We start from the raw sequence: 18,728 nt of genomic DNA on the forward strand, positions 1-18,728 counted from the left end.
GCCCTACTCCCTCCACCATGACATATGGTGGCAACTCTCCATTAAAAAGGGGACCAGTAGGGGACATGGAAGGAGTCAAGTTTATTAACAGAGGGGAGGTGAATGAGGACCCTCGAAAGTGCAGGGTGGCATCCCACCTCCCACCTTCTGCCTCCCCCCACGCCCAGCCGTACCATCAGAAAGTCTCTCCTCCCACCCTAAACCGTACAGCATCCACTTAAAAGTGATATAAGGTTCTCCCACATATCTATGCACTTCTCTATGGGTAAAGCACTCCATGTGTTTAATGCTCCCTCTCTTGCTAATGAGGTCCCATCCCTAAGGTTCTTAGGTGGACAGCTTGATGGCTGTGAGAGGGTCCATGCACGGCCAATGTAGGAAAGCCTCTCAACTAGGATATCAGCAAGGAGCCCAGGAGGCCAGGCCCCTGCCCCTGTGTCATGGCCATCAGAACTTCTAAGAATCAGTGAGGCCGGGTCCCTGACTCTGCATACTCCTCATTAGAATAGAGACTTATATATTTGTTTCCTAGGCATTTTGTGCTTTGCATCTAACGCTCTACCTTCTAAATCTCCCCTAAATTCTCTGTCAGTTCATAGGCGATGGGTGGAAAGCCTAGTCTACGGAACTCCACCCCAGCCACCATCTCTGAGCCATGCAGGCCTCAGAATCCACCCTGAGTGGAGAGAGGCTGGAAGCTGGGAAGCTGGGGAACAGAAGCAAGGAACCCTGTGTACCCAGCAGCAAATGCCTCCACCTCTTTCTCTTCAAGAGAAACTTCCGCTGTGTGCATGGAGGCAGAGCTGCGCATAAGGCCTCTACAGTAGGCACAGGCTAATTTAATGCTGCAGCCCCACATGTGCGACCTAATGAAGGGCACGGGTAAGAGCTTAACAAGAAAGCAAGAACGAGTTCATCACTGCGGAAAGGCCTTTTGAGATCACCAAGCCCTTGATTTTCAAGCTTTTTTTTTTAAGCAGTTGAACGCATTTTCATCCACAACTGTTAAATGTAACTCCAAGATGGAACTGTTCTGATCAAGGCAAGATGAAGAAATAGGACCTGGGAATGGACAGTATAACCAGGATGGAAACCCCCTACTCACCCAGCCTACCTTCCAAATCCAAAAGTCCCTGAGATAGCTAGGCAGAACTTCCGGGTTCTGCATTTGACTTCAGACAACCAAGGACCTAAGCCAAACCCTTAATTTTATAGACGGTAAAAGATGTGTGATTTGCCCAAGGTCCCCATGGAGTCAGCAGCAGCACCAGCACTAGAATTTAACCCACTCCCAACCCAGGTCTCTCTTTGCCCCCTCCCTCCAGCTGGCTGGCCCCCAGGGGCCTTGGGCCCCGAGAGTTCCCCTGAGCCCACTAAGGGGAACTTAGACAGAGCTGCGGAAGGAGAACTGCAGGTAGATGATCAGCAGCAAGACCGTGGCCCAGAACAAGCACCAAGGGATGGAGCAGAAGTTGCAGCCAGAACCCGCCTCAGCCTGCGGCTTGGTGGGGCTGGGCGCCCGCGAGAAGGTGTAGGTGGTGGCCTCCTCCTCCAGCAGCTTCTCGCTGGGCTTCCAGTGCACGATGCCCTCCTGGCAGGCCTCGCAGAACTCGCCGCGGTGCCGCCGGGTGTCCTGGCGGCTGGCCACGTGGATGCGGTACTGGCCGCCGCGCTCGCCGTAGCACTGCTCGCGGAGGCTGGTGATGAGGTTGTCCACCAGGCTCTCGATGTTCTCCTCCAGCATGCTCGACTCGTCCAGCCGCGCCGTGCCGCACTCGTAGCACAGCTGCTTGAAGACGCGCATGCGCACCGAGCCTGCCCGCTGCTCGCGGTCCAGGTACATGTGGAAGAGGATGACCACGTGGGGCGACTGCCAGGTGTGCCAGCACCAGGAGCAGTGGAACCTGCGGGAAGGGGTTGAGGCAGGAGGAAAGGACCGAGTGGAGATGGTGGAACCGGCCCCAGAAAGGCAGTTCATTAGCTGGGGTTCATTAGCTTTCCCCCAAGCATCTGTCCAGCCCGTCCCCCTGCTGTCAGGACCAGAGCAGGCTGGTCAGGAAGCCCCCAGCAACCACCTCGCCTGCGTGCTGCAGAGGCCCCTGCCTCCTGCATCCCAGTGCCTTCAGGCCTTGCCCTTGGGGCTTTGGCTCTCGGGACACTTCCTCATCTGCACAGTGTTCAGGGTACCCTAGATGGGTTCTTCCTGCTCAGACCTCTTTTAAATCTCATAGCGGGAATGGCCCGAGCTGCTGGGAAACGCACAATGCGTCTTCACATTTTTTAAAAAATTTTTTATGTTTTATTTATTTTTGAGAGAGAGACAGCATGAGCAGGGGATGGACAGAGAGAGAGAGAGAGAGAGAGAGAGAGAGAGAGAGAGGGAAACGCAGGATCCAAAGCAGGCTCCAGGCTCTGAGCTAGCTGTCAGCACAGAATCCGATGCAAGGTTCAAACTTACAACTGTGAGATCATGACCTGAGCTGAAGTCAGACACTTAACCGACTGAGCCACCCAGGCGCCCTAATGCAATTCCACATTCTCACCTGTGAACACTGACTGTGAACAGGCTAGACCCAAATCAGGAGAAAAATGACACCATTACGACTGCTCAGCCTCCAAACCAGTGCGTGGATCAGTGCATCTTAAGGCCTAGAAGTGGAGGCAGTTTCTGCCCAGAGTGAGGTGACCTAGGCCAGCTGGTGATCACAGGCCACCTACTGAGACTAGTGATGCCACCAACCCTTCTCACTCAGCCCCACAAGCCTCCAGGCAGCTCCTAGGCCCTGCCAGCAAACATCCAGTTCTTGGTACCCCTCCCATCAGCCAGCGTAGGGGAGTCATGTTTCCATTCTCTTCTCTTTTACTTACATCCTTTGGGAACTTTTTTCCCTCTCTGAGACTGGACTATAAAATTTGGACTGGAAAAATGTCAGAACTGGAGGGACCTTCAAAGTCAAGTAATTAACCTTGTTTTACTCTTAGACACAGAGAATAACACACTGATCCCCACACAGCAAGAGTCAGAGCCAGTAGCCAGCACATAACAGGTGCTCCCTAGATTTTTTTTCTTGAATTGGATTGGATGAACTGAACCAGGTGAGGAGTAAGGCCTTGCTTCTGACCCCCATGCTGCACCCCAGAGCCTCCCCATCTTGCGTCCCAAAGGGAAGTCTTACATGATAGACCCATGGACGAGAGTGTTTTAGAAAGTCATCTCAGATATTACAGTGCGTCTGAATCACTGAGAGACCTTGTTGACATGCAGGTTCTGATTCAGTAGGTCTAGAACAGGGCTGGAGATTCTGCATCTTTAACAAGTTCTAGATGCTGCTGGTACAGGACCCACAAGGCAGGGATCTCATCTAATCTCTCCTTTCGCAAATGGGGAACGTGAAATCCAATAAGGAAAATGAATTGCTCAAGGGCCATGGAGCTAAGAGTAGAGCCAGTTTCTAGAATACCTCATGTGTTCAGTATTTTATGTTAAGTCAGGCTGAATTAAATAGATTGGAAATTGAATTGTCCCAGGACCAGAGCACAGAACTCAACCTCCATAGAACTTGAGCCCCCCATCTCTTGGTTTTCAGCCAATTTAGATGATTAAAATCTGAAAATATGTAAAATGTCAGAGTTTAGAACTAATATTCTTTGTCAGAAGCGCCAGCTAGGACTCAGAGAGAGCACGTTATATAGGAGTGCAAAAGAAGAGCTGGAATCAAACTCAGGTGTCCCATCTTCCAGTGAGGGACTCTTTCTCTGCCTCTGTCTACACCGGCCCACCAGTGAAACTGACCCTAAGCCTCTGGGTTCTCTGTATCTCCGTCTCTTCTTGGAAGGTGCCCCCGGGCTGCTGGGCTCCTACTTCCTGGGCCACTCACCTGCCGGAGGCGTGCAATTCCAGGTACTGCTTCCAGCCAGGGGCCAGCACATTGTGCTTGAGGTTGGGATCTATGATGAGGTCCCAGCTGTCGGCCGGCTTGGCCTCCTCCATCTTCTCATAGAAGACTTTCTTCCATTCACCTGTAGTCACGCTCTTACACATGGTCTCGTCAGAGGCCAGGGAGGGCAGGCTCCACCTGAGTGAGAACACGGAGAGAGAGGGCAGATGTAGGGCAGGACAGCGCAGTCTCCACGGTCTAAAAATCCTCATCGACAGGACCGGGAGGAAGCAGGACCCAGCTCCCTCCTTTGTCCGCAGTGGAACCTGTTGCCACAGCAACCAGGCAGGGCGCCAAGAGACGGAGCTTGGGAAGAAGGGACTCTCCAAAAGGGTGTCTCAGAGCCCTAAACTGAGGCTGTGGAGGTAGGGTTTTGGGTCTAAGTGACCTAGGACAGGTGGGGGGCCTGAAAGGAGGCTGAACTTCAGCCCATCTCACTCTGGCCTGCGAAGGGCATGCCGAGGCGAGGACCCGGGAGCTGGCTCAGCTTCACCTTGGTGCCCCTGGAGGCATCATCAGCATCCGGCTGCTATAGTAACCATGATGCCTTAGGGAGCTGAAGAGACATCAGGGATGGGAAGATGCGGACCTGTTAATAGATGCAGCAATAATAATAAACTCTGCACTCCCACCCATTTGTGACTGGCACTGTGCCATTCACAAGAACTACTGGCGGTCTTTTGACCCACAATTGTTATTGTCACTCTACAGATCAGGAGGCAGGACTCACCTAGCTTATGAATGGCAGAGAGCTCATATCCAAATCCAAGCTATTGAGCCCATACTAATTCATTTAAGTCATTCATTTCAAACATACCCCTGTGCCAGGCTCTATGCTGAGTGGTGGTAACTGGGTATGTACCCAGTAGCCAGAACGCAACAGGATCTGTACTTTGACAGCCTTGTGCAAGAGCAGCCACCTTTGCACAAAGGTGGGAGCCATTGCATCACCCTGACAGGAACAGAAAAGATGATTTTCAACCTGATTATAGAAGAGGAGGGCACTATCCATAGGGAAAACAACCTTTATTCTAGATGTCTCTCTGCTATTTTTTAATAAACAACTTCCTTTATAAAAGTCAAAGTGTTTTATTTAGAAAAATTGGAAAATACAGATAAAAGCAAAAGGAGTACTCTTCCTAAAGCCCATGCTCAACATAATCACTGTTAGTATTACGATATATACATCCTGACTGCCATTTATTTGTGCACGTAAACATAAACATACACACAGACACACATTCTACATGCCCCACTGTGATCTATGTTTTAAATAACAATATATAGTGAATATTTTTTTAATTAATTATCATTATTTCATCTTGTAGTCTGCCTGTATTCTCTGATCTAGTGGGACATAATTTATTTAGCTAATCCTCTATTTGGGGGTACTAAAGTTTTTTTTCCAATCTTTTATAATTTCATTCTTGCTATCTACTTGTATCAAATTTATTGATGAGGTTCATGGTGCTGTATTCGAGGTCTCAGAGACAATGCCTCCTACAGCTGCAAAACACATATCTTGACTCTCTTCTCTGCGGAAGCTCAGAATCTGAGCAGGGTCTTCAAACAGTATGACTATCGGCAGCCTCCAGATCGTGGAGTTTACGAATGGAAGAACAAGACCTAAATGTCCCATCTGGTACAGGAGACCACCTTCCAAGTGCTCCTCCTGCCCCTCCATGAATGCTTGATGCCTTGACATATTTTATATTAGCCTCATTTTATTCACCTTGACAATGAGATAATAAGGACGCAATATCTGTAGGGATGAAAACACTGGCTCTGAAATCACTTCTTTGGTTTTTGTTCTTGTTTGTCTGATTTGTAATTCTCTTATATTCTCATAGGTAGCTATTCTAATATATTTAATGTGTGTCATTTCATTCTGGCAAAATGTGTCGATATTTTATGTGAACATATTTTTAATTTGCATAGAAATAGCAATCCCTATATAGCACTTCCTAGGTATCAGGCATTATCCTGCTTTACACATATTCATTTATTTCATTCTAATAACAACTTCTATAGGTAGAGAATAGCACCAGCAGCTCCATTTTGCAAATGTGGAAGCTAAGGCAGGGAAGTTAGATAGCTTGCCCAAAATCCAACAGCTAATAATTAGTGGAACTGGGATTGGATTTTATGTGACTGTTTCCAAAGCCCCAGCTTTGATCAGTTTAGTCCAGCATGGAATCTACAACAAAATATTTACAAAATAAATGTGTCTTTCTACCTTCTCATGATTCAATATGGCCATTCCAGACTCTGAGGATTGAAGTTCATGCCCTTCCAGCTAGGGGTTCACCAGGACCTACTGAGGCCACAACCCTGGGGAAGAGGGGTGTGGCTATTTGATCCATCAGTCTCCCTGTTACTGCTGCAGATGTCCATGGACCCCTGATGCTCAGTGCAAATATTTTAGAGCTGAAATAGAAATTCATCTTGAAATCTTACCAAAGAAGATATAGTGAGTGGATAAAGCCATCTGTGGGTATATCATTCCTGTGAAGCCTGTAACCATTTGATGACAGGCACCCAGGTGCAGTAGAAAGAGCATTAAACTCAAAGTTAGGAGATATAAATACATCCCAGCTCTGCCACTGGCTGGCTTTCATTCCTTGGACAAGTCACGTCTCTTGACCTGTTTGTCCATTTGTTCAATGGAGTATCAGAGTATATGTGATGATACCTATGTACGGTTTCAAAGAGCTTTATACTTAGACACTGGAATCCTTGGAGGATGGGAGGGAAGATAGAGGCCACTGGATGGAGGAAGTAAGCTCTTAATGAGGCATTGTGGGTAATGCCTGGACTCAGGGCCTGTCTCCTTAGGGCCACAGAAAAGCTCTGGGGAGGGGTCACTCCACTAGTTTAATACTGGACACAGTAAGAAAGGCAGAAATTAAATTGTAGCCAATGAACCTTAACACCAGAAAGGATTTTTTTAAATTTATTAAATGTTTTATCCTTCAAGTCAGTATTCCTGTCTCTGAATTAAGGCAATCAATGCCCAGAGAAGTGAAGTGACATAACTGGCCTCAGAGGTGTGTTGGGAGCTGTCTCAGGTTGTAGCCACTAGCCAAGGCGAGAATAGGGGCTGAGGATATTCCCAGAAAACATATAAGGTTGAGAGAAGCTTATAAACCTTGCCCTGGAGTCAAAGTACATCCCCCAATACCAGGAATGAACTCTCTAGAAGCATTTTGCAGTTGTTGCTACAGTAAACATTATGATGAAAAACAAGAACATGGAAGGTAAGAACCACCAGAATCGTATGTGTGTGTGTGTGTGTGCGCGCACATGCACGCACCCAAGTGTGTATGTAATCAGCTGATGCAATCCCCATTGGCACAAATTAAGTTTAATTTAGAACTTGCACTTGCTATGCAGAGGCCAATGTAGTACATCCTTCTGTGTAGCAGAATGTTTTCTCTAATAAAATAATTTTTCTATCAAGATAACTAGCCCTGTGGTATTCCAACTTATTCTTCATCAAATGACCTCAGTGGCAGTCGGTCTGTAGACTGTCTGGGGAACCAGTACCAGAAGCAGCATTTCTACTCTGCTTTTCTCAGTTTCCAGAAGGAAAGCCACTGCTCAGGGAGTCTGACAAGCCCCAACAGAAGAGAGATGACTTTCACACCAAGAAGAAGGCCAAGGGGCCTGACCCCCCATATCTGAGTGCACGTGCGGAACAGGTGCAGAGAGCCCAAGGACATGAACACTCCAGCCCAGACCGGCCAAGTCTGCACCAGAGAAAACTCACAGGTCATAGTGACCCATGCTTCCTCTTACATGGCAGCCACCCACACCTGGCTAGTCTTAGGGCTTTAGCATCCGTAGCCTTTTCAGTTTAGCTTAAACCTTTACTATTTCCCATAGACTTTTCACCATTGTTTGACTGAATTGCATTTCAGACATCTGGGACCCTTGTTTCTGGAAGCAAACAAAATCTGGTACGATGTGATGCCACTCACTTCTGCACATATATCCACATCTTAGTTGTAAATATGATATTCAGTACGTATCTATTTATAGAGACCCTCAGAAACTACAGGATAGAAATAGTTTTAGAAAGATCTGTGTACAAAGAATGGGAACGAGAAAGAGAAATGATAGGTCTGCATTATGTCACTGACTTGCTACATGACTTGGCCTTCCTGGCCTTACATTTCTCTGTCCTGAAAACTGGTAGAATTGTACCACATGTCTGTAAGTTTCCTCTCTGCCCTAATAATTTCCAGGCCCCAAACTAATAACACACCAAAGCTCTGGTAAAGACAAGATTTCCCTCTCTAAAATCACCCTTCAGCCTCAGAAGCATAAACAAGGAACAACCCTCTGTTTTCCCAATGAAGAGATAATAATACTATGCCCATAATTTTTCCTTACTAAAGATTTTATGAAAAAATAAGGGCTGCTGACTGTCTAGAATCCTTCTCAAATTTTTAAATGACCCAAGTTATAAAATAACCATCCCCTGATCCAGACAGCTATAGGTTATATCTTTGCCTGGCAACGTGTTTTCCAAGTCTTTTTCTGACTCCAAGTAGACTCAGCAGAGTCTATAAAAGAAGGGTGCATAAATATGAAAATCAACCTGTTTTCACATTTTAAGCCCCCCCCAAATTAATTGCTTAGTGTGGCTCTCAAGTTCCCCCATGATGTGGTCTTAATCTAACTCACCAAGCATAGCTTTCCACTACCTTGCCCTTTCTCAACCCACCTGACTGATGCCTCTCTACTCCCAGGACAGGTTCTGGAATCCCACCTCTTCCTTTGTTCTTGATGTCTCTTCTACCTGAAATGCCTTAATCCTGTCTTCATAGAGAACCATTTTACTCAGTCTGGTACGCTTCCTCCCCTCTACTGGGCCGAGGTAGGGAGTTCCTATGTTCTCTATAGCAACCCACCTTTCCAGGTGACAGCATTTATAAGGATTGCTGGCATTTACTGAGTTCTTCCTATATGCCAGGAAGGCACCCTGTTAAAGTTTACATTTTATCCTCACATCAGTTGTATAAAGTAGGCTTTTGTTTTTCTGCTTTTTATGGGTGAGCCAAACAAACCTGGAAGTGGTTTGACAACTTTGCCCCGGGTCATTTGGCCAGCAGGTGGTAAAGGAGGGATTCGAACCTGGGTAGTCTGATGGCAATTCCTGTTCTCTTAACCCCAGTTACATGTAATAGTAAATGCTGAATAAATATTAGTTATTGTTATGTCATCTCTGAGTTGAAATGGGCTTTAAAGATCATCTGGATCAACTGTGAATCCCAAAGAAAGAATCTTCTCTCTAACCTTGTCTGCATTTACAGCTTCTGCTGAAATATCTTCTATAGTCAACTTACTGCTTCCTAACCTGATTTGACTTTGACAACTCAATGTCTTTCCTAACACTCTCCCTTTCAACGAGGTGAGCCATCTCTTTCCTGTTTCATCCATATAGTAATGTTAGGTTTGCCTGCTGGATCCATAGTAACTAAGTGCTAGACCCAGCTCCACCCCACCCCACCCACTCCATGGCACCCTTCAGATACCTGAAGGCAGCAGCTACTACAGTCCTTAAGATTCTCAACCTCATCTCAAGGAACCAGCTTCAGAAAAGGCCTTGTGACTAAACTTCCATGAAATACAAAATGCTAAAGTTATGGGGTCTTGAGGGAACACCTCCATATCTGTAGCTACCTGCCATCTTTGCGGTTTAATTCATGAAAACATCTCCAGGGAAAGGCCTCTTGGGTTTTCTTTCCACTTTATTCTATCCATTCTGCGCTTTATTCCCAAGTCTTTAAAGATACTGACTTTGAGAAAACACTTCCTTATTCACAATAATCTGGAGCTCAAAGACCTGCACAGACTTTAAAGTATAGGTGACCCCTGAGCAACACAGGTTTCAACTGCATAGGTCAACTTACATGCAATTTTTTTAACAAATGTAAATCCTATAAATGTATTTTCTTTTGTGATTTTCTTAAACATTTTCTCTCCCTCCTTACCTCTGCAGAAAAACAAAAGAAGAAAGAAAGAAAGAAAGAAAGAAAGAAAGAAAGAAAGAAAGAAAGAAAGAAAGAGAAAGAAAAGGGGCCCCTGGGTGGCTCAGTTGGTTGAGCATCCGACTCTTGGTTTCAGCTCATGTCATGATCTCACAGATCATGGGTTCAAGCCCCACACTGGGCTCTGCATGGACAGTGCAAAGCCTGCTTGGGCTTTCTCTCCCCACCCCGCCTCTTCCGCTCACTGGCTTGCTCTCTCGCTCTCTCTTTCTCTCTAAAAATAAGTGAACATAAATTTTTTTTCTGTTTTTTATTTATTTTTGAAAGACAGAGAGAGACAGTGTGAGCAGGGGAGGGTCAGAGAGAGAGGGAGATACAGAATCCAAAGCAGGCTCCAGGCTTTGAGGTAGCCATCAGCACAGAGCCTGACACGGGGCTCAAACCCACAAACCATGAGATCATGATCTAAGCTGAAGCCAGACACTTAACCAACTGAACCATCCAGATGCCCTTATAAATTTTTTTAAATCATTTTCTCTTCCCTAGTTTACTTTATTGTGAGAATACAGCATATAATGCATATAATATACAAAATATGTGCTAATTCACAATGTTTTCAGTAATACTTCTGATCAATAGTAATCTATTAGTAGTTAAGTTTTGGGGGAGTCAAAAGTTGTACACGAATTTTCGATTGGGCAGGGAATCGGCACTGTTAATCACTGTGTTGTCCAAGGGTGAAGTGTGGTTCAGAATGACTCCTTCTGTCTACATTCTAGCTGCCCTACACCTCACATCTACCTACCAAATCTAGTGTTTCTCTTAGGGCCAGTTCAAAGCTACTTCCCCCAGCGAGACCCAGATCCCCTCTGAGGTTGGTGTTTCCCTTCTTAATCTTTTTCTCAATCCTTCATTTTTTTGGTCATTATCACTTTGTAATAACGAATTTTGAAGACCAAATCCATGTCCAAACCTCTGTCTCATTCATCACTGTGATAATGAATGAAGAAGTGTATTTGGTGGATGGTTCTAAAACACCTATGTTATGTTCATCTTTAGATATGACTCCAGACCTCCCACCCAGATTCTCTCCCTTCTGGAGATGCTCTGCTCCCTCCTCTGGGAATATTAAAATGCTGATGGCTCACTGGGAATTACCCTTCACAGTAGACTCCCCAAGGCCAGTGAGTGGCTGGTTCAAGGATCTGAAGGCCTTTCCCCCTTGCCTGATTTGGGACAACTTTGAAAGGCCATCTCAGTTCAGAGTTCCCCTTCAGATCAGCTGAGTCTCATGTGCAACCATATGGTGTGACAGTATCTTGTCTATCCAATCCTGCCCTCCTCACCACTCCACAGGTATAACTCCTGAGAGCACCTCCCAGTAAACTCTGTGTGCAGCTCTCTATCTATGCACCTGTTTCCAGGAAACTCAATCTGAGGCACTTATAGACTCTACACAGGGTCACTGCTGTCCCACACCTGGTACATCTTGCCTGCTCTAACAAGCCTCAACAAGTGAACATGGATCCAAGGGAATCTGATGTAAGACATGAAATGAAATGCTGCAAAGAAGCTACAGGAAGAGAGTTCCCCAGGAGGCTTCAGGACTGAGATGACCTGGACCTTCAAGTCATGGGATGACAGTCCCTCCATGACATGGGATGGAGAACAAGAGGAAGACTTGAAGATGTCTATCATGTCCTCCTTAGCAGGGACTACATAAACGTAAAGGGATAAGGGAAAATATAGAGAGTAAGCTTCAGAAGGAGGAAGGGCAGGTGGAGGGGAAGAGAGAGGAGAGAGAAAGAATACGGAATAGTGAAGGATTGAGGAGAGAAGCAAGGTAACTATAGGAAGAAAGAAAGAAAGTTGGAAAGAAAAGAAGGAAAGCAGATTCCTCTAAAGCATGTTTTTGGTTCCTATAGTAACTTCTATATTTGTATTTTTTTAACATTTTTAGAGTATTACTGTGCTTTTTTTGTGGCTTGTTTTTATGGATTCCATTTGGAGTGGGGTTATATTTTTCTTTGGCTTGATTTGGTTTGTTTCCATATTTGCTCACATTTGAAAGAAATGCATGCAGGTTCAATATTTTCCATTAGACAGGTGGCATGGATTCTCCTCATTCAGATCACACCCTAGATGGAGTTGGTTCATCTGTAGACCTGCATCAGGAGTGACTCTCCCAGACTAAGAAGGAATCCTGCCATTTTTTCCACTTCCTCCTTGTGAAGAGGAGATGAATTTGGACCACCATGCAATCATTCATTAAACAGAGACATAATAAAGAGAAGAGCAATCCCAAAAAGGCATTGAAAATTAATCTACATTTTTACTGACATCTTTCTGAGGGATGCCAGATGGGGAATTACATACTGTAACATAAAACAGAGTATCCTAAACTTTCTTGCCACCATCCACTTCTCACTTATCATAGCAACTATTCCTCTAAAACTTTTTCTTTTTCTTCCTACAAAACCACACAGAAACCCATTCCTTGCTGACTTTCCTAAGTGCCTCCCCAATAAAACCTGTTGACTTACTAATTCTCCCCATCCTTCACTTCTATTGCCACAATTAAGGGAAGTGGTAAGAGGGAGGAGCAGGGCAGAGCTGTCTTTGAGTGCATTGTCCCCAGGCTCTGATTTTCTGCCTGGCTGCTTTTATATCTTATGCCAGGAAGAAGCTAGCACAGACTCTTCCTCTGTTTTCCTTTCACACAAGGAACTGCATGGCCATGGTTGTGGTGACTTAAAGATGGGGAGTTTCCATGGCCTGGAGAGAGGAATTGGGGTGGAGAGTGTCAAATCTGCTCCCTGGTATCATTATGACTTGGCTCGCTATTGTGTCTCAAGTCAAAATGAAAAGTCTGTCATGTTAAGCCCCTCCACATCTCACTTAGTGGGAAATTTCCCAGACATTGGCCAATACATCACCATCCTTAATTCCCGGTGCTATGGCATTTGTGTCCTTTGTGTGTTTGTTTTTGCACATTTTGGTAGGAAGTAGGTAGATGATGTATTGGGAATTGTTAGGCTGATGCTTTTAGACAGCCAAATTTTTCAATTGACAGTCAGTTGGCAGCATGAAGGGCAGACTGAAATGAAAAACAGCACAGTGGCCATCTCAAGGCCATGACCATAGTCCATTCCAGGTAGGACACAGCAAGAGGCACAGTCGTTAAGAACATTCACTTTGGAATAAAAGATTCAAGGCTGAACTCAAGGCTCTACCACTTACTAGGAGTGTAACTTTGGAGAACTTTGTATTCTCGAAAGCCTTGTTTCCTCACTTGGCTGATTTGGAGTAGGAGCAAGGGGAGTAATGGTTCCTACCTCACAGGGTACTGGTGAGGGTGAATGAGATGAATACAGTTGACCTTTGAACAATGTGGGGGTTAGAGGCACCAATGCCTGTGCAGTCAAAACACAGATAACTTTTGACTCCCCAAAAACTTAACTACTAATAGCCTACTGTTGATTGAAAGTCTTACTTATAACATAAACAGTCATTTGACACATTGTTGGTATGTTACTGTATTATATACTGTATTCTGACAATAAAATAAGGTAGAGAAAAGAAAATCATAAAAAGACAATACATTTATAGTACTATATTGTATTTATTTTTTAAAAATCTGTATATAAGTGGACCCGTTCAGTTTAAATCCATGTCATTCAAGAGTCCACTGTATATTGAAGTTTTACATTTACCTTTAAAATGTTGAGCTGAGGTGCAGCCAGGTGTCTCAGTTTGTTAAGCATCTGACTCTTGAATTAGGCTTACATCATGATTCTAGGATCATGGGATCAAGTCCTGAGTCAGGAAGGAAGGAAGGAGGGAAGAGAAGCGAAGAAGGGAGGAAGGAAAGGAAATAAAATGTTGAGCTGAAAACAATAGTGGGTACAAAAGGGAGAGTTGTCTCCAGGGTAAATGCCAATATCAGTACAATAATCTGGTTCTAAGCTTCGGGCAGAGAGAAAGCAGAACTGACCCAGGTCCCCAAATTAAGGCTGAGCGAGCAACTGTGTGTCTGTTACTTCCCCCAGACTACTGCAAACACAAGTCTAGATCCTCTCTGGAAGAAAGAACCTTGATTTCAAGCCCCAGTTTTCCACAAATGGAGATGGACTGAATAGAGAATTGCCAAGCGCTGCCCTCAGTGCCCTCAGAGAATGGGTTTCCAGTTTAGCCCTCAAGGCCATCAGGGACCAGGCCCAGAAGGCTGCTCTCCCACGGAAGAATCCTGTGAAGGGTGTATGTAGCTTCTCCTTGGGCTCTGATCATAAGCATATGACCTCAGTTTCACACTTGCCAACATTTTGACACCCTGGTTATTCTGTGCAGCTAACCCATTGGCAGTTAGGCTTTATTTTCTGTTGCTATGTTTTTTCTTCTTTTTTGGAGATGTTGTCAGTGATTCATATAGTTTCACTTCAGAAGACCTCGATGCAAGCATTAGGATATAAGTGGATATCTGGGATGACTCAGTCTTGCCTTTAGGTCTGCTTATAATTAGAAAAAGATATATCTACGTGGTAGGTATGTGGATGGGCTTCCAACGCTACATAAGTTGGTTCACATATATTAAACCTCACAAAATGGATTTCACACTGACAGTCAACTTAAATCTCAACCCAGTATTCTCTGCAAATGCATTAGGTGCTTGTATCACAAAGTCTCGATGCTATGGTCCACACAGGTCCATCTCTACACTGCATTATGTTCAAGATGCATGCTGCAAGAGCCAAATATGTAGTTATAGAAGAATTGTATTCATTTACTTTTCCAAAAGGAGACAAAAGTGATCAAAGTCACAAGCTACAGCAGACTTCTCACATTCGTATGTATCTCCCCCCTACTTCCTCCCTTTCAAGTCCCCTGGCACCCCTTATTTGCTACCTTTCTCTCCCCCACAACATTGCTCACCTCCAGCCTCAGTGGCCTCGGTTTGCTCATTTCCCATCCCTCTACCTTTCTCTCTGGGTGGCTTCTCACTGCCCTAAAATCCTTCTTGACCCATTCTCACAAAACGCTAGACACTGGTTCAGCAGTGACCAGTTTAGAGTGTGAAGGCTGGAAAAAGCGTGGAGGAGAGAAGGGAAAGGTTGATCTGGCAACGATGGTGTTTGCTTTCAAGGGGCAAAAGGGAAGTATATGGATAATCCCTGATTAATATTCATGTTCACAATAGACTTACACCTGTGAATGATAGATATACATACAATCAAATATATTTTATTCAATGCCTTATAAAGCATTATTATAATAAGAAAATAACAATTAATTCATGCCCAACTTTCTTGAAAAAAGTTTTAAGTAGCTTTCCAATATATACAAAATACAATATGTTCTATATTTTAAAATAACCAAAAATATGTGACAAAATAATATATGCATTTCTCTTTGACTCAGCAATTCCATGTTTAGAAATCTATGCCTTAAATATACTGGCAAAATTCAAAAATGATGTGTACAAAAACCATTTACTGCAACATTTTTTGTAGCAGCCAAAGACTGAAAACAACCTAAATCATTATTCATAGGGTAGATGAATAAAATACGGAATATTGCCCAATGGAAATGTTGAAAAAAGGAAGGAGGATTACCTCCATAAGTTATGCAGTCATCTCTTAACTTTAAAAACAAGAAGGAGGGGCATTTGGGTGGCTCAGTTGGCTAAGTGTCCAACTTTGGCTTAGACGGTTGCTCACAGTTCATGGGTTTGAGCCCCATGTAGGGTTCAGCTGTGCTGAAAGCTCAGAGCCTGGAGCCTGCTTTGGATTCTAGTGTCTCCCTCTCTCTCTTTGTCCTACCCCTGCCTATGCGTGTGCTCTCTCTCTCTCTCTTAAAAAATTTTTTAAATTAAGAAAAAATGAGGGCATGTTGCATATGGAGAGTGCTGTCTTTGATCTAAGTATGAGAAATAAACATTTGCATATATTAAAAATAAATGGAAGGACAAGTAAAAAACCAAAGAAAGTTTTTGCCTATCAGAGAAGGAGGGAACAGAATGGTCACTCACAAAAAGAAAGGCAATGAGACATTATGTGCCTCCCGATGGAATGCTACGGGAATTGTACAACACTGACCATGGAATATTCGTATCAAAAAAATTAAATCTGAATCTGATTAATTCAAGGTAGGCTAGATGAAACACAGGGTAAGGAGGGGGTATCCCAAACAGCACCACAAGAATGCTATCATTATTAAGTCCAAAACATGGAAATTTTGAAAATGTGAAAAACAACACTCATGTTTGTCCTTTCCAAATAAATAAATGGCAAAGGAAAAATAAGAAAGGGGGGAACTATTATAAATTAAAAGAGAATTGAGATCTACACCCAAATGTGATATATGGACCTTCTTTGGATACTGAATGCATCAAATAGAAAGACATATTTAAATCACATGAGAAATTTGATTACAGACTGAATTAGCTAATTCTGAGGAATTATTAATAATTTCATTAGGTGTGATAATGTCATGGTGGATTTTTAAAGAATTTGTCCAACCAGAGGGGAAGTTGGTGGGGGGATGAGTAAACTAGGTGTTGGAGATTACAAAGCACGCTTATCATGTTGAGCACTGAGTAATGTAGAGAATTGCTGAATCACTATATTGTGCACCTGAAACTAATTTAACACTGTATGGGAACTATACTGGAATTAAAATTAAAAATGCAATAAATAAAAAAACACCTGTCCAAATTTTTTAGAGACACACGCTAAAGTATGTAAGGGTAAAATGGCATGACATTTAAAACTTGTTTCAAAATTCCCCAGCCATGAACAAAACCCTAAGAGGAATCAATCAGCGATGCCAGTGTGGCACATTTCGATAACTTTAATCTGGGGGCTAGATCCACAGAGGCTAATTGTAAAATTCTCTCTGCTTTTAAGTATGTTATAAATTTCATTCAAAGGACTTTAAATCAGTAAAAACAAAAGCAGAGGGTAAACAAGAATAGAGCAGTAAATAAGATGGATCTGGAACTGGAGTTCGTGCACAAATGAGTTCAACGGACTCCTAACCACGTGTTACAGGAATGGCCACAAAATTGGTGGCCACCAATGTGAAAAAGGAAACAGGCGTAGTGAGAAAGCTCTCAGTGTCTATACAGCAAAAGCAAACAAGACTTTCAGGTACAGCACCATTCCCAATGCTGAGTCCTAAGCAAAACCTCTCCTATGGGTCTTCATTAGAGAGCCACTGAGAGGTGCCCTGAAAAGCACCATCCTCAACAACACATTCAAAACAAACCCAGGAAGGCTTCCCTGGGGCTGTGACTGACCTCCCGGGCCTGCACTTCACTGTCTCACTCTCTTAGTTGTATAAGACTATGACCCTCAGAAAGGCATGTAGCTCAGACGAGGGAAGCAGTGTAGACATGTCACCCACTCAGTGCAGATATAACACACATTCATTTCCCTCCCTTCTCTCTGAAATGCTCTGGACGGAGGACTGCTCTCTGCTCTTTCCCACTGGGAAGTCTTTGCAGAGCCTGTAGTTGGTCCTCTACAATACTCTCGGAAAGAATACACGGGGACTGCGTTGTGAAGGAGCCTCTACAAGGGCTCACACGCTTCATGCTATTGACTTTACAGTGGTTTCCAAACTGAGCTCTGCTTGAAATATGTTGGACATGTTCTTTACCCCCAAGTAATTTGTCCAGCCGTATTTTCTATTTTAAAAGTAAAATTAAGATTCTACCTGTCACTGGGCTCAGGAGGGTGGCTCAGTCGGTTAAGCATCCAAGTCTTGATCTCAGATCAGGTCTTGATCTCAGATCAGGTCTTGATCTCAGGATGGGGAGTTCAAGCCCAGTATTGGGAGCTGTGCTGGGTTTGAAGCCTACTTAAAGAGAGAGATTCTATATGTCACTATAGAATTCAGATCTAAATGGACATGGTATGTTTGGAATAGTCTGATTTGCATTCAAAGCTGAGTGGTATATATAAAAGTTACAAGGGCCCCTGAGTGACAGAGGAAAGAAACAGTCATCCTTCAGGGTGGCTGAAACAGGAGTATAATAAATATTAGTCTGGAGAAAAATGCCATGTATATAAAGACTGCAACAGAGAAAGGGGTGGGTTCACTCAAACCTGTAACAGCAATGTGGGAGCAAGGATATATTTACTTCAGGACGACGCTGGAGAAGTCAGGTAGATCCAAACGCTTCACTTCCTGAATGTGACCGCCACGCCCACACCATGGCTTTGACTCCTTACATGAGGAAACTGGCATCCTAACAGGGAAAGTGACCAGTCAATGTCACAGAGCCTCTACAGGCAGAACTGGGATTCAGACCCCAGTACCCCTGACTCTCTAAGCACAACACTCAGCATGAAACCAAGACAGAGCTGGAAAGAGAGGGCGTGAGAAGACCTAAAGGTCAAGAGGGCGAGAAATGCTATATAAGGCAGAAGAGGCTGATGGGTATCCCATATCTTGCCAAGTCCCAAGTTACAAAAAAGCCTCAACAGCATTCCCTGTGGATCAGGATTATGGATGCTTCCTGAGGGGGTCGGATAAGGGCCGGAGAGAAGAATAGCACAAGGCTACTCTCATTGCCTAAGCTGGACCCAATGATGTCACCTACTTTGTCCACTCTTTCCCCTATCAGTCCGTGAGTCCACCTGTCACTGGCATTCTGCTGGAATGGATAGGCTGACACAGCTGGGAGTTTGATACTGATATGTCTGCCACCAGAGACTCCATCCACAGCATCCCCATCCTCTGTAGGAGACTGAGCGTTCCAGATGGTGTATATTAGGGGACAGAGATCAGGGGA

General features: G+C 44.3%; 1 protein-coding gene across 2 annotated transcripts in view; it reads right to left on the minus strand.

Annotated features, from left to right (window-relative positions):
- Positions 1 to 1,301: 1,301 nt before the first annotated feature.
- RTP1 (receptor transporter protein 1) overlaps positions 1,302 to 18,728 on the minus strand; it is a 75,129-nt gene continuing 57,702 nt past the window's right edge. The window contains exons 2-3 of one of the 2 annotated variants that reach the window (XM_029940748.1): positions 3,879 to 4,076; positions 1,302 to 1,904 (exon numbers count right to left, since the gene is read on the minus strand). In XM_029940748.1, the coding sequence (XP_029796608.1) occupies positions 1,385 to 1,904; positions 3,879 to 4,042 (684 nt within the window). In that variant the 5' untranslated portion in view covers positions 4,043 to 4,076 and the 3' untranslated portion in view covers positions 1,302 to 1,384. Of the gene's footprint in view, positions 1,905 to 3,878; positions 4,151 to 18,728 lie in introns of those variants that run through there. The other variant, XM_029940747.1, reaches the window with a different exon arrangement.

Source organism: Suricata suricatta, chromosome 5, assembly GCF_006229205.1.
Source record: "Suricata suricatta isolate VVHF042 chromosome 5, meerkat_22Aug2017_6uvM2_HiC, whole genome shotgun sequence".
Lineage (NCBI taxonomy): Eukaryota > Metazoa > Chordata > Mammalia > Carnivora > Herpestidae > Suricata > Suricata suricatta.